Genomic DNA, 25801 nt, shown 5'->3' on the forward strand with positions numbered 1-25801 from the left:
AAGTTAGGAAATACCTTTCCAATATGTGGTTCCCTTTTAAAGTTCTTTTGATGTTGGAGAATGCCACCAAGAACCCCATGAGTTTAGTACAGAAGGGGTCAAAGTGGTTTACTTGTCCCTAAACAATGGGCTAACCCTTGAACTTTGCAGGGGTTGGGGCACCAACCCCCATGTAATCAAAAATCCACGTATAGTTTTTGACTCCCCAAAACTTAACTACTGGCTGAGTGCAGTGGCTCACACCTGTAATCCCAGTACTTTGGGAGGCTAAGCTGGGCGGTTCACTTGGGCCCAGGAGTTCAAGACCAGCCTGGGCAACGCAAGGAAACCCTGTCTTTACCAAAAATGGAAATAAAAATTAGCTGGGCCTGGTGGCACATGCCTGTGGTTCCAGCTACTCAGGAGACTGAGGTGGGGGGGGGGAAAGCAAACTAATAGCCTACTGATAACATAAACAGTCAATTAACACGTAGACTAGTGTCTACAATTTTTTTTTTTTTTTTTTTTTTTTAGACGGAGTCTCGCTCTGTCACCCAGGCTGGAGTGCAGTGGCCGGATCTCAGCTCACTGCAAGCTCCGCCTCCCGGATTTTACGCCATTCTCCTGCCTCAGCCTCCCGAGTAGCTGGGACTACAGGCGCCCGCCACCTCGCCTGGCTAGTTTTTTTTTGTATTTTTTAGTAGAGACGGGGTTTCACCGTGTTCGCCAGGATGGTCTCGATTTCCTGACCTCGTGATCCGCCCGTCTCGGCCTCCCAAAGTGCTGGGATTACAGGCTTGACCCACTGTGCCAGACCCTAGTGTCTACAATTTTTATGCACTCGTGACATACCTAACTTTTCCTTATTTTTTTTTTTCGGTATTTCTAGTCATAGGAATCTGAGAGTTTTTTCAAATTGTTGCGAGTGTCCAAAAAATATTTTCAGTATATTTATTGAATGAAAAAAGTGTGCATGTAAGTGGACCTGCCCAGCTTGAAGCCAGTGTTGTTCAGAGTCAGCTGTGTTTTCATCTGACCCATTTGAGAGGAGGTTTGCATATATCGTGTCTTCATTACTTCGGTCTGTATTCCTTGTATTCCTTCCTCCTTTTTTTTTTAATAAATGAGACAGGGTCTTGCAGCATTTTCACAGGCAGTGATCCCTCTTCTGATCAGCATGAGAATTTTGACTTGCTTTGTTTCCTGCCTTGGCTAGTTCACCCCTCCTTAGGCAACCTGATGGTCCCTGACTCTCAGGAGGTCACCATATCAATGCCAAACTTAGCCGATCGACATAGTGCACTATAGCCCAGAACTGGGCTCGAGCCATCCATCCCAACTTAGTAGCTGGGACTGCAGGTGCACGGCACTGTGCCAGGCTTGGTGTCTGCTCTTTTTTTTTTTTTTTTTTTTTTTTTTTTTGAGAGAAGTCTTGCTCTTGTCTCCCAGGTTTGAGTGCAATGGCTTTATCTCGGCTCACTGCAACCTCCGCCTCCTGGGTTCAAACGATTCTCCTGCCTCTGCCTCCCAAGTAGCTGGGATTAAGGCGCCTGTCACCACGCCCGGCTAATTTTTGTATTTTTTAGTAGAGACGGGGTTTCACCATGATGGCCAGGCTGGTCTCCAACTCCTGAGCTCAGATGATCTGCCCGCCTCGGCCTCCCAAAGTGCTGGGATTACAGGCATGAGCCACCATTCCTGGTTGGTGTGTATTCTTTTTTTGAGACGGAGTCTTGCTCTGTCGCCTAAGCTGGAGTGCAGTGGCGTGATCTCGGTTCACTGCAGCTTCTGCCTCCCAGGTTCAAGTGATTATTTTACCTCAGTCTCCCAAGTAGCTGGGATCACAGGTGCACACCACCATACCTAGCTAATTTTTGTATATTTAGTAGACACGGGGTTTCACCACATTGGTCAGGCTGGTCTCAAACTCCTGACTTTGTGATCCGCCCGCCTCGGCCTCCCAAAGTGCTAGGATTACAGGCGTGAGCCACCACACCCAGCTGATTCTTAAGAGTAAAGATATTAATGACAGTAAAGTTATTACATTTAAAACTTGATATAATGCTATTATCTACTACACATTCAAATTTTGTCACTTGTCCCAACAATATTCTTTCGTCCAGCTGATTTTCTAGTTCAGGATCTGATCTGATTGGGGATCACATTGCATTCTCTTGCCATGTGTCTTTAGTGTCATTTAGCCTGAAACAGTTTCTCAGCCTTTCTTTGCGTTGCAGGATCTCAATATCTTTTTTTTGTTTTGTTTTTGAGACAGAGTTTCGCTCTGTCACCCAGTCTGGAGTGCAGTGGCGCAATCTCAGCTCACCACAACCTCTACCTCCCAGGTTCAAACGATTCTTCTGCCTCAGCCACCCGAGTAGCGGGGACTACAGGTGCGCACCACCACACCTGGCTAATTTCTGCATTTTTAGTAGAGACAGGGTTTCACTGTGTTGGCCAGGCTGGTCTCGAACTCCTGACCTCAGGTGATCCACCTGCCTTAGCCTCCCAAAGTGCTGGGATTATAGGTGTCAGCCACTGCGCCTGGCCCTCAATATGTTTTTAATAAAACATTTTAAAAATGAAAACTGTGTTTATACTCTACAGATTGTTCGGTTTTAAACCTTGGATTTTTTTCCCATGTAACAGTAAATCTTGGCCATCTTTCCCTGTCCACATAGACAATATATAGATCTAGCTCAGTCAAAATTGTTTCTTAATAGTTAATCATTGTGAATTGATTTTTTCAAGAATAGGGTTTCCAAAAAAAAAAAAATCAAGGAATGTAAAAGGGGATACAGTGTAAAGTCTTCTTTAGACACCCACCCCCGCACCCCACCCACCCATTTTTCACATACACCCTCCCCACTCTTTTTTTTCATCTCTCTCTTTTTTCTTTTTTAAACTTATATGTCTTGGGGATCTTTTTATTTAATTAATTTTTTTTGAGATGGAGTTTTGCTCTTGTTGCCCAGGTTGGAGTGCAATGGCACGATCTCAGCTCACAGCAACCTCTGCCTCCCAGATTCAAGTGATTCTGCCTCAGCCTCCCACATAGCTGGGATTATGGGGATGTGCCATCCCACCCGGCTAATTTTGTATTTTAGTTTCACCATTTTGGTCAGACTGGTCTCGAACTCCCGACCTCAGGTGATCTGCCCTCCTTGGCCTGCCAAAGTGCTGGGATTATAAGCATGAGCCACCGTGCCCAGCCTTGGTGGGGATCTTTTTATGGCACTACCAAGAGAGCTTCTTTGTACTTTTATATTGTCTGTAGTCATTGTGTAACTACCATAATTGATTTAACCTAGTCCCTTCCTTTAGTGGACATGTCATTACTTTTGCAGCTTTGTATTTAGTGACTGTTTAATGGCTGTCTAGTATTCTGATGCAGGGGTCTGGGTACCCTGCTTTAATTTAGCCCGTCTTCCTGTTAGTGGCTCTGAAAGTTGTTTCCTGGAACAGATAATGCTGCTCATCTTTTTTCCATTTACTGGAGTAACTTGGAGATCTTTTTGTAGCCCCACATATGGATCTCCTGTGCAATTTAGCCACTCCTACTTCCCCATTGGAGCACATTTTGCTGTGCTGGCATGAGCATTTGGCACATACAATTTTGCATTCTTGGGGAATGTATTTCTTCTTGAAAGTTAGATTCTGAGTCAAAGGTATATTTTTAAATTTTGATAGCTACCACCAAGACTACACTCCAAACACGTTGCAGTAATTTAACTTGTCACTGTGTGACAGTGTTTGCCAAAGTCTTTTCTATCAGAGTATGAGGTTCTTTGGGTATGTGGCAGTATGGAACCTAGGCCTTGACTCTTGCTTCAACCAGAACATCTCTTCATCCAGTCTTAAGATTCCTTGTATAGTTTTCTTTGTTCAGAAGCTACCACAACTTTAAAAAGGCTCAGAGTGAGGAGTTGGTGGCAGTGTAAAAATCATTGGTCTCCTGGAACAAGACGGGAGGACATTGGTGTCAAATCTCAAGTTCTCAATTTGCAAAACAAAAAGGCAAAACAGCCTTCCAAGTGAAGAACAGAATAACCCATTTCAGCAAACCATAAAGAGTATGATACTTAGAGCCTCGGGATAACAGAAAGAGGTGTGAGACGCCAGACTGTAAAAATTGCAGGCTCTGAATTATGCCAGACTTCAGGAGTTTGGGTCTTTAGGCCTGAGACTGACACAGAAGTGTTTTAGCAGGAACAACACAACTCCGCTTGCCTCTTGGTCAGATGGCTCTGTTGGTGGTAGATTAGTTGGTTGAGGGCGCTGGTTTTGTGCATTATGGTAAGTTCATATAGTGAAGCTGGTGGCCATAAGGAAGGCTAACACCTTTACACAGTCATATCTGCTCTCCATGGTCTTTTTTTTTTTTTTTTTTTTTTTGAGAAGGAGTCTAGCTGTTGCCAGGCTGGAGTGCTGTGGCGCGATCTTGGCTCACTGCAACCTCCAACTCCCTGGTTCAAGCGATTCTCCTGCCTCAGCCTCCTGAGTAGCTGGGATTACAGGCACTCGCCACCATGACTGGCTAATTTTTGTATGTTTAGTGGAGGTGGAGTTTCACCATGTTGGCCAAGATGGTCTTGATCTCTTGACCTCATGATCCGCCCGCCTCGGCCTCCCAAAGTGATGGGATTACAGGCGTGAGCCACTATACCCAGCCGCTCTCCATGGTCTTGACGTGGGCGCATGCTTAGAGATGAACAAGCATGAGGGTGTCTGACACAGAGCTGCGCCCTGTGAGCACTGAGGAGGTTAATGGGGGAGCTGGTCAAGGGAGGGTGCTTCTGTCGATTCTTGAAGGGCAATTCCCAAGGTGGTCACCTGAATAGAGAAAGAAATTGTACTTTTATATCAGAGACTGAACCTTGTATTTTGCTTCTGTCTGCTATCTAATCTCACATTTTGAGTCTTTTCTTCTCTGAGATGGGCATTTAGAAAAATATTTACCAAAAGTTTTAAAAATATAAATTTTAAAGAGGACAAAAACACTAAGAAAAAAAAAGAGCCTCTCATATCCTGCAGCCAAAGCGATGTTTCCAAAACACAGTTTTGAGCAGGCTGCTCCACTATTCAAAATAAGTCAGAGACTCTGCTCTGCCACCAGCATCAAGTTCAAATTCCTGTGGTAACTTAGAATCCCTCACATGCCAAGGTAGGCCATGTCCCCTCCCAGCACTTCAGTCCCAGCCCCTAATTTCTAGCACAGTGCCTGGCATCTTGCAGTGATAGCTAACATTCCTTGTGTGCTCACTGTGTATTAAATGTATTAGCCCATTTAGCAGAATAAACATAGGCTGTATAAAATATTATTACCTCCCCCCTTTTTTGATAAAGAAACAAGATGAAGTAACAAAGGCCACAAGTTAGTAAATGGTAGAACTGAAGCCATCCACCTTCTAAAATGGGCTGGGCGCAGTGACTCACACCTGTAATCCCAGCACTTTGGGAGACTGAGGCAGGTGGATCACCTGAGGTCAGGAGTTCGAGACCAGACTGATCAACATGGAGAAACCCCATCTCTACTAAAAATACAAAATTAGCTGGACATGGTGGCACATGCCTGTAATCCCAGCTACTTGGGAGGCTGAGGCAGGAGAATCACTTGAACCTGGGAGGTGGAGGTTGTGGTGAGCTGAGATTGTGCCATTGCACTCCAGCCTGGGCAATAAGAGCGAAACTCTGTCTCAACAAAAAGAGGGGAATCTTAATTACTAACTTTAGCAATTCAATAAGTAGTTGTTACAAAATAAATGAATGTGGTCCCTGCATGGCTCTTCAGCAGTTCCTGAATTACTTCCCCCTCATCTTTTATGCCTCAGCCAACCTGACGTTATGTTCTGTCACTGCTAGGCTTATATACAAGCAACTAAGAAATCTCCTCAGAAACTTGCTTCTAGGTAGGTCATCTTACTGAATTATGATAGAGTGTCCTTGTCTCATTCCCCACTGGTCCCTAAGCTCTGTCGGTCCCAGATTACGCAGACATACGTATCAGAAAGAGTATGAACTCAGGGAACATGTTGAACAAGCTGAACTCAGTTCGAAAAGGCCCTGCTATGGCTTTTCTTCCACTGTTATACTCATAGACTGCCCTTTTTGGGTTTCTTTTGTTTGTTTTTGTAGAGATGGGGTCTCTCTGTTACCCAGGCTGTACTTGAACTCCTGGCTTCAAGTGATCCTCCTGCCTTGGCCTCCCAAAGTGATGGGATTATAGGCATGAGCCACTGCACCTGGCTCTTCATCAGTTTTCAGGACAGGACTGGATCACCTTTTCCTTCATCTTCATCTCAGTCTAGGCACAAGACTCAAATACTTAAAGCTGCTTTTTTTTTTGAGATGGAGTCTCGCTGTGTCGCCCAGGCTGGAGTGCAGTGGTTGGATCTCAGCTCACTGCAAGCTCCACCTCCTGGGGTTTACGCCATTCTCCTGCATCAGCCTCCCGAGTATCTGGGACTACAGGCGCCCGCCACCTCACCCGGCTAGTTTTTTGTATTTTTTAGTAGAGACGGGGTTTCACCGTGTTAGTCAGGATAGTCTCAATCTCCTGACCTCGTGATTCACCCGTTTCGGCCTCCCAAAGTGCTGCGATTACAGGCTTGGGCCACCATGCCCGGCCAGAGCTTCATAAAATTACCTGCTTTAGGATGGGTACAGTGGCTCAAGCCTATAATTCCAACAGTTTGGTAGGCCAAGGTGGGAAGATCACTTGAGTCCAGGATTTCAAGACCAGCTTGGGCAACATAACAAGACCCCGTCTCTACAAAAAGCTTAAAAATTAGCCAGGTGTTGTGGAACATGCCTGTAGTCCCAGCTACTCAGGAGGCTGAGGTGGGAGGATTGCTTGAACCTGGAAGTTTGAGGTTGCAGTGAGCCCTAGCTAGCTATGCCACTGCACTCAGCCTGGGGGACAGGGTGAGACCCTGTCTCAAAAAAACTCTTGTTTACTCGCTTCATATCCACCAACTTTGGGGTCTTAGGCAAGGAGGACTTTGGGATGGACATTCTCTGAGATGTTCACTGATGCTGCCCAGCTTACCTGTATGTTGGGGAAGGATACACTTCAATCTGGAAAGCTCTCCATATTCTACTCCCTGCATCTACTGTCTCCCACGTGTGACTCCCAGTGCCTACGGCAAGAGTTGGCAATCATATTCCTTTGGCTTTTTCTGCTAGGACTTTGAATGTGGAAATGACGTGGAACTGTCCTTTACCAAGAATGGAAAGTGGATGGGCATTGCCTTCCGAATCCAGAAAGAAGCCTTGGGGGGTCAGGCCCTCTATCCTCATGTCCTGGTGAAGAATTGCGCAGTGGAGTTCAACTTTGGACAGAGGGCAGAGCCCTACTGTTCTGTCCTCCCGGGGTTTACCTTCATCCAGCATCTTCCCCTTAGTGAGCGGATCCGGGGCACCGTTGGACCAAAGAGCAAAGCAGAATGTGAGGTGAGTGGGGCCAGAATGTATTGGTGGCCACCTTGCTCCAAGACAGAGGAGACACACACACACAGACTTACTGCGTGAGTAGCTTTGGGGCAAGAGGCCGCTTTGTCCAGCTCCTTAGGGTTGGACTCAGAGCTGAAAAACTGCTGTGAGTGTGAGGTGAGGGTTGTTGGTGTGATCTAAGTTGAAGTCAGAGAGGCTACCTAAATCTCAGAAAGATTCCCTCTTCTTCTTAAGCGAGGCCAGAATATGGGAAAAGGAAGGTTTTCTTACAGCAGAAAAGGACACTAGGCGCTTCTTGGGGAGTGCACTGTGCCACCAAGTGTTCTTTTTTTTTCTTTAGAGACAGGGTCTTGCTCTGTCACCCAGGCTGGAGTGCAGTGGTGCGATCACGGCTTACTGCAGCCTTGACCTCCCAGGCTCAAGTGATCCTCCCACCTCAGCTTCTCGAGTAGCTGGGACCACAGGTACATGCCACCATGCCCGGCTAACTTTTTTAGCCACTGAGCCTGGCCCACCGAGTGTTCTTGAAGGAGGTTGAGTAAGTTCCACCTCTCACCCAGAGCTATCATAAGAGATAAATGGCCTTTGGGATGATTTGATTCCAAGAGCTATACTAGTGTCTTTTTTCTTAAAACAATATTTTTCTTGTATGTGTAAGTTATTTATGCTTGTTCTAGAAAATTAAGAAGTAAAAAAATTTAAATTTTCATAATGCCATCATCTACAAATAAGTTTACTTGCAGAGTTTTGGAGGTCATCCGTTCTTTTTAATGTGCTAAGTGCCTGTTTTATGCTCACAAACATTTATCATTGAGATTTCATGGTATAAGCATTATGATGCCCTGCCCTTTTCACTTCACATTATTTTGTGAGCTTTATCCCATCACATGAAAACCCCTCTTTGAACATCATTCTTTTTTTCTTCTTTAAAGATCCTTCAAGGAAATGAACGTCTTTCTTAATGGCCTTACAAACTACTCACCGTTCCCCTCTAGTCGGGCATTTAAGATGCATCTGCGTTTACCAAATTCTAAATGTACTGATTAGATGCAATTCATGTCCTAGTATGTGCAGCTCTGTTCCTATTTCATACTTCAAGAAAGTTGTACCACTTCTACCCACTCCATGGGGCCAGTCCCAGTACGCAGCCCTGGGCTGTTGGCGGGGAGGGGTCACGTAATCCTGTAAATGGGCTGGGTTTGGTGGCAAACGCCTATAATTCCAGCACTTTGGGAGGCCAAGGAGGGAGGAGGATCCCTTGAGTATAGGAGTTTGAGACCAGTCTGGGCAATATAGGGAGACCCTCATTTCTACCAAAAAAAAAGAGAGAAAAAGATTAGCTGGGTGTGATGGTTTGTGCCTGTAGTTCTAGCTACTCTGGAGGCTGATGTAGAAGGATTGCTTGAGCCTGGGAGTTCAAGGCTGCAGTGAGCTGTGATTGGGCCATTACACGCCAGCCTGGGCAGTAGAGTGAGACCCTGTCTCAAAAAAACAAAATCCTATAAATGTTAATGATGACAGCACTTGGTTTTTTGTTTTTGTTTTTGTTTTTCCCCAAAGTCCTGGGATTGTAGGCGTGAGCCACCGTGCCTGGCCAGCACTTGACTTAATGCTCACCCTGTCCCAGGCACTGTGCTCAGAGTCTCACAAGCCCGATCTTTTCGAATCCCAAAACCAGTACTGTGAGGTAGATGCTATTATTGCTTCCACTTTGCAGAGGCAGCCACAGCTCAGAGGTCCAGAGTCACACTCAAAACAGTCACCAACAAGGTGAGTGGTGCCACACCACCACGCCGCAACACCTTCTCTGTCTTGATCTTGTAGATTCTGATGATGGTGGGCCTGCCTGCTGCTGGCAAGACCACATGGGCCATCAAACACGCAGCCTCCAACCCTTCCAAGAAGTACAACATCCTGGGTACCAATGCCATCATGGATAAGATGCGGGTAAGGACAGCCACTGGACTCTCCTTACTTACCTCCCACCTACTGAGTGCTGCCGTGCAACTAAAACCACTCACCCCTCACCAATTCCTGCCTGCAGGTGATGGGCCTACGCCGGCAGCGGAACTATGCTGGCCGCTGGGACGTCCTGATCCAGCAGGCCACCCAGTGCCTCAACCGCCTCATCCAGATTGCTGCCCGCAAGAAACGCAACTATATCCTAGATCAGGTACTTAATGATAACCATTGTGTCCTCAGGAAAAGGGAGGGGACCCCTTGCATGCCTGGGAATCTCCCTCGGGTCCCTTTCTTTTTTCCCCATAATGATGATGGACTGCTGTGCTAGTCGGGGGGTCAGACCTTGTCATACATGATGACATGGTCCTGCACACAGCTGAGCCCAGACTAGGATCATGATCTAGGCCTACTTACTACTCAGACTCATCAGCAGCCCCAAAGAACATCACGTTAATACTGTTTAGCAAAATGGAAGGAGTATAGATTTCCGAGCCTGACAGACTGGGGCTTAAATCCCAGCTTGGCTACTACCTAGCTCTGTGCCTTTGGGCAGCTGACTTTATCCTCTGAATCTCCATCTCTTGGTTTATAAAACAGGGATCTCAATAGCATCTGTACACCTAACACAGGACCTGGCACTTAGTAGCTGGTGATTATTGTTAAATACTCTACAGAATAGGTAGAGTAGCTTTCATGCCAACAGCAGTGCTGTAAGGTAAATGCTATTATTGCTTCCATCATATTCTCTTCACAAATACGCATGACTGGCAGGTACATACCTAAGTCATATTTTCTACCTACATTTCAGTTAATGGTGGAGTTCTTAACATCAGGGACCTTGGAAGCTTTGCAATTGAACATAAATATTGTACGCAGGTGCAGGTGTATCCTTTTTACAAAAAAGAAGAAAAAAAAAAACCTTAGACAATGTTTTTGTCCCTATCTTTCAGCATTCTCAAAAGGATGAGTGACCCAAAACTCATTAGAGATTCCTGTCTCAGAGTAATGAGTTCGACATGGTTATTTCCTATGCAACGTCATACTTAACATTTGTCCTGAAGGCTTTCACAAGTAACAAAGGGTGTTTCCTTATTTTCTGTATTTGGGGATCTGTGAATGAGCCTCTGTTCCCTTTAGCCTTGCATTTGTGCTTTCTTAAGAACCTATGAGTGAGTAAATATGTAAACTAAGTCACATCCTGCCCTTGTAGCCTTCCTGAAGTGCCTTCCATACGTGTAGGCCTAGGTGCTTGGTGACCATAAGTTTTTTTTGTTTGTTTTTTTTTTGAGACGGAGTCTTGCTCTGTCACCCAGGCTGGAGTGCAGTGGCCGGATCTCAGCTCACTGCAAGCTCCGCCTCCCGGGTTTACGCCGTTCTCCTGCCTCAGCCTCCCGAGTAGCTGGGACTACAGGCGCCCGCCACCTCGCCCGGCTAGTTTTTTTGTATTTTTTAGTAGAGACGGGGTTTCACCGTGTTAGCCGGGATCGTCTCTCAATCTCCTGGCCTCGTGATCCGCCCGTCTCGGCCTCCCAAAGTGCTGGGATTACAGGCTTGAGCCACCGCGCCCGGCCTGGTGACCATAAGTTTAAAGGGCTCCTGATAAGAGTGGAGGTGGTGACAGTGTTTGGCTTTGTCAGAATTGTAGTGGGCTTGTTAGAAGGAAATCACCAGGGACCAAGTTGCCTTCACATAGGAATGAGGATCCTGCACAAAACAGTTGAGCACAGGATAGTCTAAAAGCCATCCATGGTTATCCCCCCAGCTCGGCCCCATCAGTATTGTATACAATCAGTGTTCTCTCCGCTTTGAAGATTTGTCTTTTAAACCCTTGGCCTCACTTTGCCTGATCCTCCTTGTCAGGGCATTTTAGAATTTTAGTCTGAATTGACCCCATTTGGACTCATTGTCGTGAAAGGGAGAGCAGTAATACCATTTTAATACTCTGAGGATACATACCTCTTTTGGATACCCCAGCCAGTATTCCTGCCTGTCTTTTTCTTGGTTTGCTGGTTAAATCAGCTATGAAACCCATTTCAAATACGTGGCCCAGGGTAGAATGATTATAGTCTAGAGTGGATCGTCTAACATCTCTGTCCAGGATGCTGAAGTGGGTTTTCTCTGGAAGCCAGGCCCATGACAGCTTTGCACTCTGAAGACCTACTGTCAGCCTTCTTGGCTGCTGCCGGCTTGTTCAGGGACAGGGTCTAGGGCTGTACCGGGTATGCCTGTGGTCTTTGGGGCTACCAGCCTCCTGCTTAAGGGACATGTGGGTCAGGCCAAGTGATCTGGGCCAACAGTGAGACAGAGAACCTAAACTCTGAAGGCTGGGGAGGAGAGTTCTCTGGTTAACCACAGATTGGAGGATTGACTCGGGGCCTGAAGCCATAGGCTACTCAGGCTGAGGGAGGGAGTATAAAGCCAGTGGTTTCACCTGTTTTGGCTTAAACCCGAAAAGTGGGTTCCAGAAAACTGGGTATGAGAAAGAGGGAGAGGGAAGTTGTGTGTTTGTGTATAGAAGGTTCAGAGCAGGCCCCTGGCCAATCCTGGCACTTCCATTCCACTAGCTTTGGCAGTGACAGGTAAGTTGATGATGCATAGCTGTCTCCTGGGCTAGGTGGAATTTCCAAAGGGGAAACCCATACTACAGGCAAAGTCCCTGCAGTTCCTGGATCTCAGCCCAGAACCATCTTTTGCCTCCACTAGTTTTTCCTGAGTGGTCAGACCTCCCCACATTTGGCTCTTCCAGCCTCATGTTATGTAGGTTGGCCTCAGAAATGCTCATCCTTGAGAGGGAAGGAGAGGTTGTCCGCAGAAACCAGGTGGGCCCCGTGTAAGCCAGGATTCTGCGTTTGTCTGGCCAGGACTCTAACGCCTACCCTGGGATGTATGTTATTGGGCACAAACTCTCAGGTATATGGGGGCTTTGACCTACATTCTATGATAACCTGAGTAGCCTCTTCAGGTCATGTGGGCATCACAGCTGTGGAACATCAGAGGAGAAAAAAGAGGTGGACCAGAGAGGAAACTGAGGCCTCTACAGAGGACTGTAGGACTGCTAAGTCACACACTCAGTATGCTGATAGATCACAGCCCTGCTGACTTCCCAAACAGCCATAGTCTAGAATGGTTGGGGCCATGGTGGGAATTTGGGGAAGCTTTCTGGAGGTGGAATGTCTGGGTCAGGGCACAGAGGATGATTAAAAGAGTTGGGGCTTTGTTCTGAGGAGAGTGGGGAGTCATGGTTAGGTTTTCATCCGGAGGAATATGGATAAATTTGCCTGGCTAGTAAAAGGCTGCAGAGGAGAGAGAAAGGGGGAAGGCCACATTACTTCAGGTGGCTCTTTGGGGTCCTCTGTTGGAGGTGGGAAGCCTCTGGAATGAGATGCTTTCTGGCCTTGTCCCAGAGGGCCTCAAAATGGAGTACAGAACAGGAACTGACTGGCCTGCTGTGAGGCAAACAAGTTGCCCTTCTGGAGGCTTCTGGGGAGCCTCCGCAGGGCCATGTTGCCCAAACCCACCCCAGAGTAGGGCACTGTTGCCTAGGAGTTCCATTAGAGGGCTCTAGCAGCCCAGAGCCAGGCCAGGCATCAGTTAGAATCAGGGCCGGATGGGTTGACATCACAGTCAGAACATGTCATTCTAGTCCTCATTTGCATCCTGGTCAGCAGGTGCCACACTTTTGCCTGAAACAGAAACCCAGGGCTAGAACAGTATCCCACAGTAACCTGCGTCTTATTTGCAGGCCTTGGAAAAGGGATGTTTCTTTCCTTCACCCCTGACCAACCATCCCTAGAGCCTGAAGCCCATTCTATTTTTCATACTCTAGCCAGTTCTTTTCCTATAAATGTGGTTCTTTTGACTGGAATTCACCTCACTCTGAGTCCAAAGCAAATCTTTACTCATCATGGCCTTCACTTTGCTCCTCAGATCTAGCTAGGTTTCTCCTGCTGCCAGTATGACCCTGGTGAGCTGTGACAAGTGAGAGTAGACAGGGACAGTGGGGCTTGAGAGAGCCTGGGCTGTTACGTCATCACTCGTACCTGCTGTGTTCCCTCCTCTCTCCCTCAGACTGTTACACACCAAAACTCCCCATATAGTTTCTCTGAGAAACCTGTTGTCCCTTAGTCTATGTCACAGGGGCCAGGGAACACAGCCAGCCACATTTTCTCTCAGAATCAACATCTTCAAGCAGGGTGGGACTGGGAGAAGCAGGAGCTAGGCAGAGGGAACGAAAGCAACTGGAAAAGCTGACCTAGCTGTTGTGCTGGTCTCATAGCAACAGCCGCCAGCAGCCCCCAGCGACCACAGAAGTGCTGGGCTGGTCCAGGGGCTGTGACCTCACTGTGTTTGCTGTGGCAACAGCCACCAGCAGCTAATTCCCTTTCCTCCAGGAAAGCCAAGTATTTGCATTTCTGCTGGTGTGGTTTAGATACTCTTCTTCCCTTCCCTAAGCCAAGGAGTAAGTGGAGGGAGGCGCAGTCTTAAAAATCATTGCTGAGGATTCTCAGCACCTCAATTCCGAAGTGCCTGAGAAGCCATCTCTCAGAGTCTGCCCACTTCCAAGGACAAAGGCCAGCTATTTATGAGTCCAATCTGCTCCGCCTCCATTCCTCCCATCCCATGAAGCTGCAGGGACTAGCCGTCTTGGCAGAATTGCTTCTCTTCTCTGTCTCCTCATCAGTGCATTGACAGGGCGGTTGTACCACATGGAAGACCTCAGGACGTGTCACTCCATGCCCTGGCAGTTCAGAGGAATCAAAGTAGGATCACTTAGGAGCAAACAAAACAAAACAAAACAAAAGGCAGAATGGTCTGGGGTCATATTCACCCTGGCACCTACCTATGGTGGGCTTTTGTGTCAGAAGAAAATTATATTTAGCTGAGGAAGCCAAACTCTTTCTTCCTGTGACCAGATGCCACGTTCTGCTTTGCTTTTAGGAATGGAGTCAAAGAAGAGTAGCGGGGAAGGGGGACTTAACTTTTCCTCTGTAACATGATGTTCCTTTTCAAACCATTTGTGGCCCAAGGGCTCTTTGTGGGCCAGTGTCCAAGACCCCAAGAACAAGTATGTGTGTGCCTGTCACCCACATGACTGCCCACAGCCTCCTTCATGGGGGTAGGGACACTTTGCCTGGGGGACAGGGAAGAACATTTTTTCCTGGCGCATGGTTCAGGGCCAGAGGATCTGGTTAGTTTAAGCAGCTGCACCCGTGGCCCAGAACTTCCAACAGATCTGTGCTGGAGTCCCTGGCCCCTGGCTAATCCACATCTAGCACCCTGTTCCTATGTCTTAGAAGAGGATCTCTTGTAACCTTGTTTTTTCCTCAAGCTTCAATTTTCCTTGGTACTTTCCACTGAGAAGCCTCTCCTGGATAGTCAGTCCTATAGGCCTTATTTTCAGATCCACTCTGGGTGTTGACTTGTTTCACTGCCCACCCCCCTTGGCACTTGCCAGAGATTTTTACATCTGCAAATCCTCTCCAGAGCCAGGACGAGGGTGATGATCCTTGTCTTTCAGACGAGGAAATTTGAGACTCAGGCTACTTGAGGCCTTGTCTGGAGTCTCACAAATAGTAAAGGGCACAGCGGGGATTTCAAGCCCAAGTTTCTTCCCCAAAGCCTGCGTTCTTTCCACCCTGTCTCACTGTCCCTGTCTTTCTGCTTGGGAGATCACTATAAGCGTAACCTTTTCTTTGGTCTGAGTTGCTTCAAGTCAACATGACAGTATAAATATCTACCCAGTGATGACTACATCAGTGGCAGCTCACAGTTGTGGAGTGTTGGCTGTGAGCCAGGGCCTGGGCTTAGATGAGGTCTTTTACTCACATGGACTCATTCAGTCTTCACAGCAACCATAAGACATCCATGCCGTTTTCCCTTTTCAGAGCTTGATTTTACAGAGGCTGAGGCTGGGCCATCCCAGTGCACTGCCTTCCTCCCCATCAAGGTGTCTCCCGCCCTGGAGGCCACCTGTGTCCCCCTACTTGGGTAGTTTCTTGCACTTTGTCAGTTGCTTTATGGACATTCTCTTACTCAGTTCTTGCCAGCCCAGGAAGGGAGGCTTTTCAACACCGTATTACAGATGAGGCAACCGTAAGGACTGGCCAAGGTGCGTTAGTAGCCACACCAGGACTTGACCCTAGACTCTTTGCACCCAACTAGGCCGTATCTTCAGAATACATTTCTTTTGTTGTTCATTTGTACGTGCCCCTTTACAGACTGTTTTCCCCATCTGTAGCTTCTTTCTTGGGTGTCTGTTAGAGCCACTAAAAAATTGTCTAAATGCAGTTAAAAACTCCTTACTCCGTTTCTGCTGAGTTCCCGAGTTTCCATAGGGAGGGTACCTGTATAGATGCCTGGGTCTCACTTCTAGAGGTTCAGGCTCAGGAAGTCTCAAATGAAGTTTGGGCTGCTCACTTTTTAAGTAGTGTCCACATGATTCAAGTATACAGGCTGAGTCTATGGAACCCTGAGTCCAACAGAGGTAGACCCCATTCCCAAAGGGCCCAACATGAAGGAGGTATTCAGTAAATGGAAGCTGATGTTGTTACTGCTCTCAACCACATATGTGCTAGAGCACCGCTCTGCCAGCACCAGCCCAGGACACACCTGCCATCACTTAGAGGAAGAGAAGGAAACATTAGGAGCAAAACTGCACTTGTGAGAAGCAGAGACTCCTGACCTGTCGAGCTTGCTGGTTAGAAGCTTGTGGGTGAGGCTGATGTTTCAGAGAAGGACTGAGGGAATAAAAGTACCAATGTTAATGAGAACAAACTACAAAACTGTCCAAAGGAGCTGGTTAATTAGCAGCATAGCTAATCTATAGGTATTATACAGCCATTAAAAAAGAATACTGCACAGAAAAGCTTTAGAGAAAGTTTCATGTTACATGAAAAAGAGCCTTAGGAGGATGTGCATAATACAATTCTTTTTGTGTAAAATCACACAGATACTTCTAAAAGCGCACAGAAGAAATTCATTCTTCATTCTGTCTGGGAAGTAGGGCTGGCACTAAGGGAATGCAGGGGTTTTTCCTCTAAACTTTATGCCTTATACTGTGAATTTTTTACCAAGAGTATGTATTAACTTTTAGAATAGGGGAAAGAAATTGTAAGGCCCAGTACCAAGAACAAATAGGATTAAAAAGCAAAGTCCCAACCATTAGGAGTCCTTTGCCCTGTGCCTGTCTGCAGCTACTTACCTAAGTCAATTCATTTGCTGAGGGTGACTCAGGAATCTTCAAAGTAAAGAAGAGCTGTTTCCTGAGTTTCTCTGCTTACAAGGAGCACTAATATCCTTTTCTCAGTCCCTGGCCTACATAATACCCCTCAGAGGAAAAAACCAACTCTTAATGTACCATCTCTTGCCTCTTCTGTTACCTTACCTTAGACAAATGTTTATGGGTCAGCCCAGAGACGAAAAATGAGACCATTTGAAGGCTTCCAGCGCAAAGCCATTGTGATTTGTCCCACTGACGAGGACCTGAAAGACCGAACAATAAAGCGAACCGACGAGGAAGGGAAGGATGTCCCAGATCATGCGGTCTTAGAAATGAAAGGTAGGAAATGAGTGCTTCCCAGAGGAACATCACTGCAGGGTCCTGGAGAGAAGAAGCTCTTTACTCAGTTTGCCCTTCCCTGGCTCCCTAATGATTTCTTTTTTGATCTTATTCTTTCTTTGCTTCTACTTTGTCCCTTCCTTGTCTACCACAGCTGTGAATGGAAAAGCTACCCATTTCTCTTGTGTGGGGGTTTTGTTTTGTTTGGTTTGGTTTGGTTTTTTTTTTTTTGAGACGGAGTCTCGCTCTGTCGCCCAGACTGGAGTGCAGTGGCGCGATCTCGGCTCACTGCAACCTCCACCTCCTGGGTTCCCGCCATTCTCCTGCCTCAGCCTCCCAAGTAGCTGGGACTACAGGCTCCTGCCACCTCGCCCGGCTAATTTTTTGTATTGATGGGACGGGGTTTCACCATGTTAGCCAGGATGGTCTCGATCTCCTGACCTCATGATCCGCCCACCTCGGCCTCCCAAAGTGCTGGGATTACAGGCTTGAGCCACCGCGCCCGGCCTTGTGTCGGGGTTTTCAGGTGGGATGGGACTGGGGGCAGCATGAGGGAAAGGATGTATGCGAGCTAAAGCTGAAAGTCCTGCATGCTCACCCTGCCTCTGGCCCCAGATGGGCTGACTGTGGGCAAGCCTCAGTTTGTTTCTCAGTAAAAATAGGGATGGTGATGCCATCCATCTGACCCATTCCCTGGGGTGAGGCCTGAGGGAGCTGAGCACTGTGGCTAGGTGGGTCTTAGCCACCTCTTCAGAAAAGGGAGGAGTCTTTGTTAGCCCCTGACAGCAGGCTGAGGAGTTGGGGCTTTTTCTACCTCTTTCTCTCTCTCTTTTCTCTCTCTCTCTCTTTTTTTTTTGGAGATGGAGTCTTGCCCTGTCACCTAGCCTGGAGTGTAGTGGTACGATCTTGGCTCACTGCAATCTCCGCCTCCGGAGTTCAACCAATTCTCCTGCCTCAGCCTCCCGAGTAGCTGGGACTACAGGTGCCCGCCACCATGCCTGGCTAATTTTTGTATTTGTTTAGTAGAGACAGGGTTTTGCCCTGTTGGCCAGGCTGGTCTCGAACTCCTCACCTCAGGTGATCCACCCGCCTCGGCCTCCCAAAGTGCTGGGATTACAGGCGTGAGCCACCGCGCCGGCCCTTCTGTCTGCCTCTTTCTTATTCACTACTCCAGTTTTCTTCACCTTCTCCCTTCTGGAAGGCCATTCTTCTGGGTGGAGGGGACCAGACTTCAGAAGGTACTGACCTCTTCTTCTTGTTCCCTCTGGGGCGCTCCCTTCCTCCTAGCCAACTTCACGTTGCCAGATGTTGGGGACTTCCTGGATGAGGTTCTATTCATTGAGCTGCAGCGGGAGGAAGCAGACAAGCTCGTGAGGCAGTACAACGAGGAAGGCCGCAAGGCTGGGCCACCCCCTGAAAAGCGCTTTGACAACCGAGGTGGTGGTGGCTTCCGGGGCCGCGGGGGTGGCGGTGGCTTCCAGCGCTATGACAACCGAGGACCCCCTGGAGGCAACCGTGGCGGCTTCCAGAACCGAGGGGGAGGCAGCGGTGGAGGAGGCAACTACCGAGGAGGTGAGACATCTCACACACAGCACTCTCCACTTTCTGTTCCCAGGTTGGGGCTGGGCTTCGACTGCTTATTGAATCAGCAACTGAAGTTTTCTGAGTTCCAACTGTGAGTTAAACTCTGGTAGAAAACTGAAACAAGTCAGACACGGAGACCTCAGAAACGCTCCCACTGTCCCACTCCCCGGACATTGCTTATGAAGCCCTTTGCCCATTTGTATATCACAGTGCACATTCTGTCACGTTGCTGTCATTTTTGTGAACCTTCCCCCATCTGACCATGAGCTCCTTGGAAATAGGGTCTAGATCAAAATCTATTAGAAATGGGGGCTACATCTTTGGCCAAGTCTGAAAAGGACTAGATGTGACTCGTTCATGGATGTCCCCAGTGCTTAGCTTCCTCTCTTTTTTTCTTTTTTTTGAGACGGAGTTTTGCTCTTGTTGCCCAGGCTGGAGTGCAATGGCGTGATCTCGGCTCAGTGCAACCTCTGCTTCCCGGGTTCAAGCAATTCTCCCACCTCAGCCTCCCGAGTAACTGGGATTATCGACAAGCACCGCCATGCCCAGCTACTTTTGTATTTTTAGTAGAGATGGAGTTTCTCCGTGTTGGTCAGGCTGGTCTTGAACTCCTGACCTCAGGTGATCCACCCGTCTCAGCCTCCCAGAGTGCTGGGATTACAGGCCTGAGCCACTGCGCCCTGCCAGCTTCATCTCCTTGAGCATCTCCTTCCTGCATATTCAACAGCTATTGAGATGCTGGGATACAGAAACCCAAGACTGCCCTGGTCCCTGCCTCACCAATCTCGCAGTCCAGTGGATGAGACAAACCTGTCTTAAGGGCTGGGACGGGAGTATGCCCGGGGGTCTAGAGAATCCCAGAGGACATGCTTTGTTTGTTCACCTTGAGTTCTTGGCTCTGCGCCTGGCCATGCCAGCTCATAGTAGTCACCAAGACAGCCCAGTTCCCTGGGGTTGCAATTTGGGAATGATGGCGCCTTTCATCTGGATTTCTCCAATGCAGGTTTCAACCGCAGCGGAGGTGGTGGCTATAGCCAGAACCGCTGGGGTAACAACAACCGGGATAACAACAACTCCAACAACAGAGGCAGCTACAACCGGGCTCCCCAGCAACAACCGCCACCACAGCAGCCTCCGCCACCACAGCCGCCACCCCAGCAGCCACCACCACCACCCAGCTACAGCCCTGCTCGGAACCCCCCAGGGGCCAGCACCTACAACAAGAACAGCAACATCCCTGGCTCAAGCGCCAATACCAGCACCCCCACCGTCAGCAGCTACAGCCCTCCACAGGTGAGAGAACGGGTGTATGTTTGTATGTAGGAATCACATGTGTGCTCTTGAACCTGAGCAAGTTAAGTGGAGGCGGATCTGGGGAAATCAACACATGCCTTAGCTACTGGTCTTCAGTCTTACCTCTAGCCTGCCCTTCTTTCTCCCTGGCCGTGATCTTGACTCAGATGGACGCTACACATTCCCAGATCCCCTCCAAACCCAGGAGTAAATGGAGACCTTCCCAGAACCTGTTCTTCTCCCACCACCCTCAAGGGGATGGGTTATAAGCACTGATCCCTCCAGCAAGTACATTATTCTTGGCTGTGTCAGTAACCTCACTGAATCCCCAAGAAAGCACTTGACTGGAGTCACCCTTGCCCAGGCTGGCTGACCTCTTTGTCTTTTGGACATAATAACCAGGGCTCTAAGGTTGCTGAGGACTTACCCTCTGCACAGAGAGCTTCAGTCCTGAGCAGCTCCAGGCTCAGTTCCCGTTCTTGGAAAGCCAGTGCCCTGGCTCTGGTATGCACAGCCTCCTGTAAACCAGAAAGGTCTTCAGTTATTTCACAGCCATTTCCTGAGCACTTTCCTCATGCCAGGCCTGGAATCAGCTGCCCGGAGACCAATGGATGGTTCCCAGGCCCAGTCTAACTAGAATATTCTAACTAGAATATTTCCTAGAACAAGTTGGGTGGGCACAGATCCAAACCCCAGCCTCACAACATCCTGTTTCTGTGAGCTTAGACATATAGCTTCCCGTCTCTGGGCCTCGTTTTCCTCATAAAGGTGTTAGTAAAACTCACTTCCGGCCGGGCGCGGTGGCTCATGCCTGTAATCCCAGCACTTTGGGAGGCCGAGACGGGCGGATCACGAGGTCAGGAGATGGAGACCATCCTGGCTAACACGGTGAAACCCTGTCTCTACTAAAAAATACAAAAAGAAAAACTAGCCGGGCAAGGTGGCGGGCGCCTGTAGTCCCAGCTACTTGGGAGGCTGAGGCAGGAGAATGGCGTGAACCCGGGAGGCGGAGCTTGCAGTGAGCTGAGATCCGGCCACTGCACTCCAGCCTGGGCGACAGAGCGAGACTCCGTCTCAAAAAAAAAAAAAAAAAAACAACTCACTTCCAAGGTTTGTTGTGAGGAATGGGTGGCACTCTAGCTTTGGGACTAGGCAAACCTGGGGTCAGGTCCTTTTTGCTGTGTGACCTTTGCCCAGAAATTTCATCATCTTGAGCCTCAGTTTCTTTCTCTTTAAAACAGGGCTAGTGGGATCTACCCCCAGATTCTATATGGAGATCAAACGACTTAATGATCCAACCTGTACTTGGGAAGCACTTAGTAAATTGCCATTACTATTTCTCAGCAGATCTTCCAGTAACAACTACCGCCACCTGTTGAGTGCCCAGTGGTTTATACACACAAGCTTATTGGATACTCAGGGCAAGCTGAAGGGGTTGTTCTTGTTCTATTGTGATTCTCATTTTATAAAAAAGATTTCAAGAAGTGGGATTTCAAGAAGTGCCGTGTACCTTGCTCCCTGGGGGTCTCAGAGCTGGGGTTAGAGTCCAGATCACAGCCCTGGGGCTTGCCCTTCATCCTGCCCTGCCGTGGCATGGAGCTGACTCTCCTCCTTCTCAGCCCCACAGACAATGTCCACCAGGCAAGGGAAGGGCCCCTGTGGGCCAACCACTTACAAAGGCCCTTTTTCCATCCCAGCATTTCACATCTGCAGATTTCCTCTATTTCACAGAGCTTTGGCTTTTTTCCCTCCACTTTCCAGCCGAGTTACAGCCAGCCACCCTACAACCAGGGAGGTTACAGCCAGGGCTACACAGCCCCACCGCCTCCACCTCCACCACCACCTGCCTACAACTATGGGAGCTACGGCGGTTACAACCCAGCTCCCTATACCCCACCGCCACCCCCCACCGCACAGACCTACCCTCAGCCCAGCTATAACCAGTATCAGCAGGTAGGTGCCAGACCGGGGGCCAACTGGATGGAGAGGCTTCCATGGGCCCCTCCTGGGTGTGTATTCCCAGACTCAAGTGCCTGGTTATCCCTAAAAAGACAGCCTGCTGGCCTTGGCCTGGCATTCATTTGGTGCAGCCATTCCATTTGGTCAACACTTCTGCACTGGTTGCTAGGTAATTGGTATCCTAGCCCCCTCCGCAGTCCAGCGAGCAAAGGGGAAGGGCTGGCCTAAGTAGCAGTGGCCTCAGAGTCCTCTTTCAGCACCATAGCCAGGGGGCTCCAAATCCTGCTGCAGGTTGGTGCCCAGGCCCCCATACCTGTTACTAAATCTTTTGACTATGATATCTAGCTATACCCAAAAGGCACTGGGTTGATAAGCTGAGACCTGGGCTTCAGTCCCTAACTGCCTATCTGTGTGGCATCAGGTCTTCCCGAGGTGCCTTGATTTCTCTGCCAGGGGACCCGTGTTCAACTGTTGTCACTGCACCTGTCTCTGCCCTAGAGGAGAGTGGGCTGGTGGGGAGGCTAAATGTGGGTTAGATGCAGGACAACTTGGTGTTCTTGGTTTCTTTCCCCAGTATGCCCAGCAGTGGAACCAGTACTATCAGAACCAGGGCCAGTGGCCGCCATACTACGGGAACTACGACTATGGGAGCTACTCCGGGAACACACAGGGTGGCACAAGCACACAGTAGCCAGTGTGACCCAGAGGCTCCCAGAGGCCCCTGCCGGCTTCCTCCACCAGCGCCTGCCTCTGCCCCTCCTCTGCCCCCGCCAGATCCCGTGGTGCTGGGGATGGGGTCATCCCAGGGCTGCCTCCCTCCAGCCCACTGCCTCCCCTCCGAGGGGCTTCCTTCGCCTCCATAGGGCCAGGCATTTTTCTCTGGATTCAAACAGGCAACAATGACCTTTTATTTTCTGTTTGTCCCCACCTCCCCAACCTTCCACTTCCTGTTCTTCCTACCTTCTTCCTTTTTGACTAAATAATCCCCGCCTCCCTTGGTCATACAGTGAGGCTACAGTGACTGAGGGGAGAATCCCTTCCTGTTCACTCTCCCAACCCTGCTCCAACCCCTCAGCTTCCCAGACCCTCATGCAGTTGGTTGTAAATTCTCCCAGGAGCTGTTTTACTGTCTACTTTTCAGGATTAAAAAAAAAAAATCAAAACTTTAAAAAAAAAAAAAAAGTTTAAAAAGCAAAATGGGGAGGGAGGAAGCAGTGACATATTTTTTTGGTAATTATGCGCTTTTTTTTAATTTTTAGAATTTGTCTGTTTTTACTGTGGGTCGGCTGTTGATATTTCATCAAGATAAGCATTTCTTTCCTGAGTTCAGGTGACTGAGGAAGAGCCACAAAACAAAACACAACAAAACCAAACCACAGAATCATCTTTAACCCGACTTTTTATACGATGCCCCAGTTCCCCATAACTTTGCACACAAGCTTCTGTGTTCAGTTGAATTGTAACTGCTTTTTGTATTTGGAGAGAGTGTGACTATTGAACTTGAAACCTTTTATTCCGGGCGTCTTGGTAGTTTCTGGTGGGATTCAGTGGGTGAGAGGGAAGGAGGGGAGGTTGGGGGGCTCCTTCCCTTCAGAACTTGAAGTTTCTCCCACTGCCTCCTCTGCAGTGGTCTCCCAGGTGCCAGACCCAAAAGCTTTTCCTACAGTGATACCCTTTATTTTTACTTCCCCTTGACTCATATGTTTTAACATGATTTTAACAAACTGCACTTATTAAGAAATGTGTTTGCCCTGTTTTGTTTGGTTTCATTTTGTTTTCTTTGAATAAATGACATAGCACCTCCTAGCAGGAAGGAAGCAGGGTTAAAACCCTGAAGTGTTAACTGCAGTTGGCCATTAATTGGGGTGGGGGCCTTTTAAAGGGAAATTATTTACTCATTCATTAAACCAACTTACTGAGGGATTCATATGCTTGGCCCCAATTTTGGTGCCAAAAATGCACACTTAAACAAGGGTCCCTGGTTTACAATCATCTGGTTCATTTTTAAAGTGCTTTTCTGGTTCTCTACTTCTCACGGTCTAAAATCCCTCCAGGAGTTTTTGAGTAAAGGACGTGGAACAGGCCTGTAGGTGGAGGGATGGGTGGGACTGACGGGGCAGAGACCAGGGCTGGTTTGTTCAGGATCATCACTGGGCATCCACAGACCACCTGCCTCAGACCTGGCCTGTGTGCAGCACGGAGGACAGTTACTGCCTGTTCTGTGGTTGGGGCTCATGAGGATTCCAGGAGCTTCATGTTTCAGGCAGTGTGTGTGAGCCACCTGCTGTGTTCTTCAGCTGCCCTGGACAGTGCTGGGGACACAGTATGGCCACGGCAGTCCTGGACCCTGTTCTCACAGAGCTCCCACTCCAGAGAGAACAAAGACCTGCCAGCACGAAGTGGTCAGCTGTGAGAGCCTGGGCTGGTGTGCAGGGAGGGCTTCCTGGAGCAGTGAGCCAGGGTAAAAGACTCCAGATTGCATCCCTATGGCCCATCGTCCTCCTCCCTTAGCAACCTTACGTCTTCATTCCCTCAGTACATGCTGTGTTCCTGGCTCCTTGTGGGAGACAATGCTGGGCCACAGGAGAAGCCAATTCAGCCCCAATCTTCCCTGGTGGGAGCTCAGAGCCTTGTGAAGGGGAGATGGACAACAAAAACAAGGGAGGGAAGCTGACTAGTCTCAGAATCTCGGGTAGGGCATCAGAACGAGAGAAGGAACCAAGGTTGGTGGCTAAAAGGACCCTAGAGTGCCCCAGAGAGGAGGTGGCGGGGAGAGGCTAGGGCCTTTCGTCTGGGAAGCCTTTCCCTGCATGTCCATGTGCTGGGCTACAGCGCCCTCTGCTGGTCTCTCCTGGTAATGCCTAGGCACCGTGCCTAGGTATCTGGGGTGGTAAATAGGGACCTCCTTGGCTTTCTTCCACATCGCCAGACCTTAAGGGAATGCAAATGAGGAAGCTCTTCCTCTGTTCACAGCCACAGTCGTCCTCACACACATCTCATCTCCAGTCCCTTGATCCCCTTGCCCACTCCCTTCAGAATATAGAAGTCAAGCCACTTACTATGGCTTATGCAGGTCCTGCATGGCCTAGCACCTGGTAACCTCGCTGGCTCCATCTTCTTCTGCTCCCCCTTTGAATATCAAATCAGTGGTTATTTAGTTCTGAGGAGCCATAAATCCTTTTTGGAACCCACAAATGATGCCATGAACCACTGCATTGGAGAATACAGAGGCACATGGAATTGCATAAAAATTCATGAGGTTCTCAAAACCTCCACAGCCCAATCATGGCTTTCAAGTTAGAGCTCGTTTCCTACGCCCTGACGGTACTGAAGTGCTTGTAGCAACCAGAACTGTCCGTACCTGCCATCCTCCTCAAGACTCTTCCTTACCTTCCTCTTACCCAGCTCCTACTCGTTCTTCAGGTCTTAGCTTGAGGGTCCCCTCCCAGAAAGAAGCCTTCCTTGACCCTCCAGCCTGGGGTGGGCAGCTCCCTCAGCCCTCTGGATCCATCAAAGCCCTGGCCACTGAATGGTTATTGGTGACATGTCTGTCTACTATGCTGGTAACACCTAAATAGAGCCCCACCCATCCCACAGGGAAATAAGGACCACAGTTGTCTTGTTTCACACCTGCGGATTTCCTCCAGGTCCTGGGAACACAAAATGGGAAGTTCTATCTCATCACCCATCTCATGCCAGCCAGAGACCGGGTATGATGATGGAAGTAAGCCAGGCTGGTGGCTCACGTATGTAATCCCAGCACTTTGAGAGGCTGAAGCGGGAGGACTGCTTGAGGCCAGGAGTTGGAGACCAGCCTGGTCAACGAAGTGGGACCCTGACTCTGCAAAATAATTTAAAAATTAGCCAGGCGCGGTGGTGCGCGCCTGTAGTCCCCAACTACTCCAAAGGCTGAGGCAGGAGGATCACTTGAGCACAAAAATGTGAGATTACAGTGAACTGTGATGGCGCCACTGCACTCGTCTGGGCGACAAAGCGAGACCCTGTCTCAAAAAA

At 48.7% G+C, this 25801-nt stretch overlaps 1 protein-coding gene across 12 annotated transcripts in view; it reads left to right on the top strand.

Annotated features, from left to right (window-relative positions):
* Positions 1-23541, top strand: part of HNRNPUL1 (heterogeneous nuclear ribonucleoprotein U like 1) — a 47071-nt gene extending 23530 nt beyond the window's left edge. For 7 of the 12 annotated variants that reach the window (XM_005589333.5, XM_074023677.1, XM_065535525.2 and 4 more), the window contains 8 exons: positions 7165-7431; positions 9256-9378; positions 9476-9604; positions 16783-16951; positions 18239-18523; positions 19539-19828; positions 21590-21781; positions 22362-23541. In XM_005589333.5, coding sequence (XP_005589390.1) covers positions 7165-7431; positions 9256-9378; positions 9476-9604; positions 16783-16951; positions 18239-18523; positions 19539-19828; positions 21590-21781; positions 22362-22478 — 1572 coding nt within the window. In that variant the 3' untranslated portion in view covers positions 22479-23541. Of the gene's footprint in view, positions 1-7164; positions 7432-9255; positions 9379-9475; positions 9605-16782; positions 16952-18238; positions 18524-19538; positions 19829-21559; positions 21782-22361 lie in introns of all 12 variants that reach the window. The other 5 variants (XM_005589331.5, XM_065535524.2, XM_074023675.1 and 2 more) reach the window with 1 other exon arrangement.
* Positions 23542-25801: the final 2260 nt, after the last annotated feature.

This window comes from Macaca fascicularis, chromosome 19, assembly GCF_037993035.2.
Source record: "Macaca fascicularis isolate 582-1 chromosome 19, T2T-MFA8v1.1".
Lineage (NCBI taxonomy): Eukaryota > Metazoa > Chordata > Mammalia > Primates > Cercopithecidae > Macaca > Macaca fascicularis.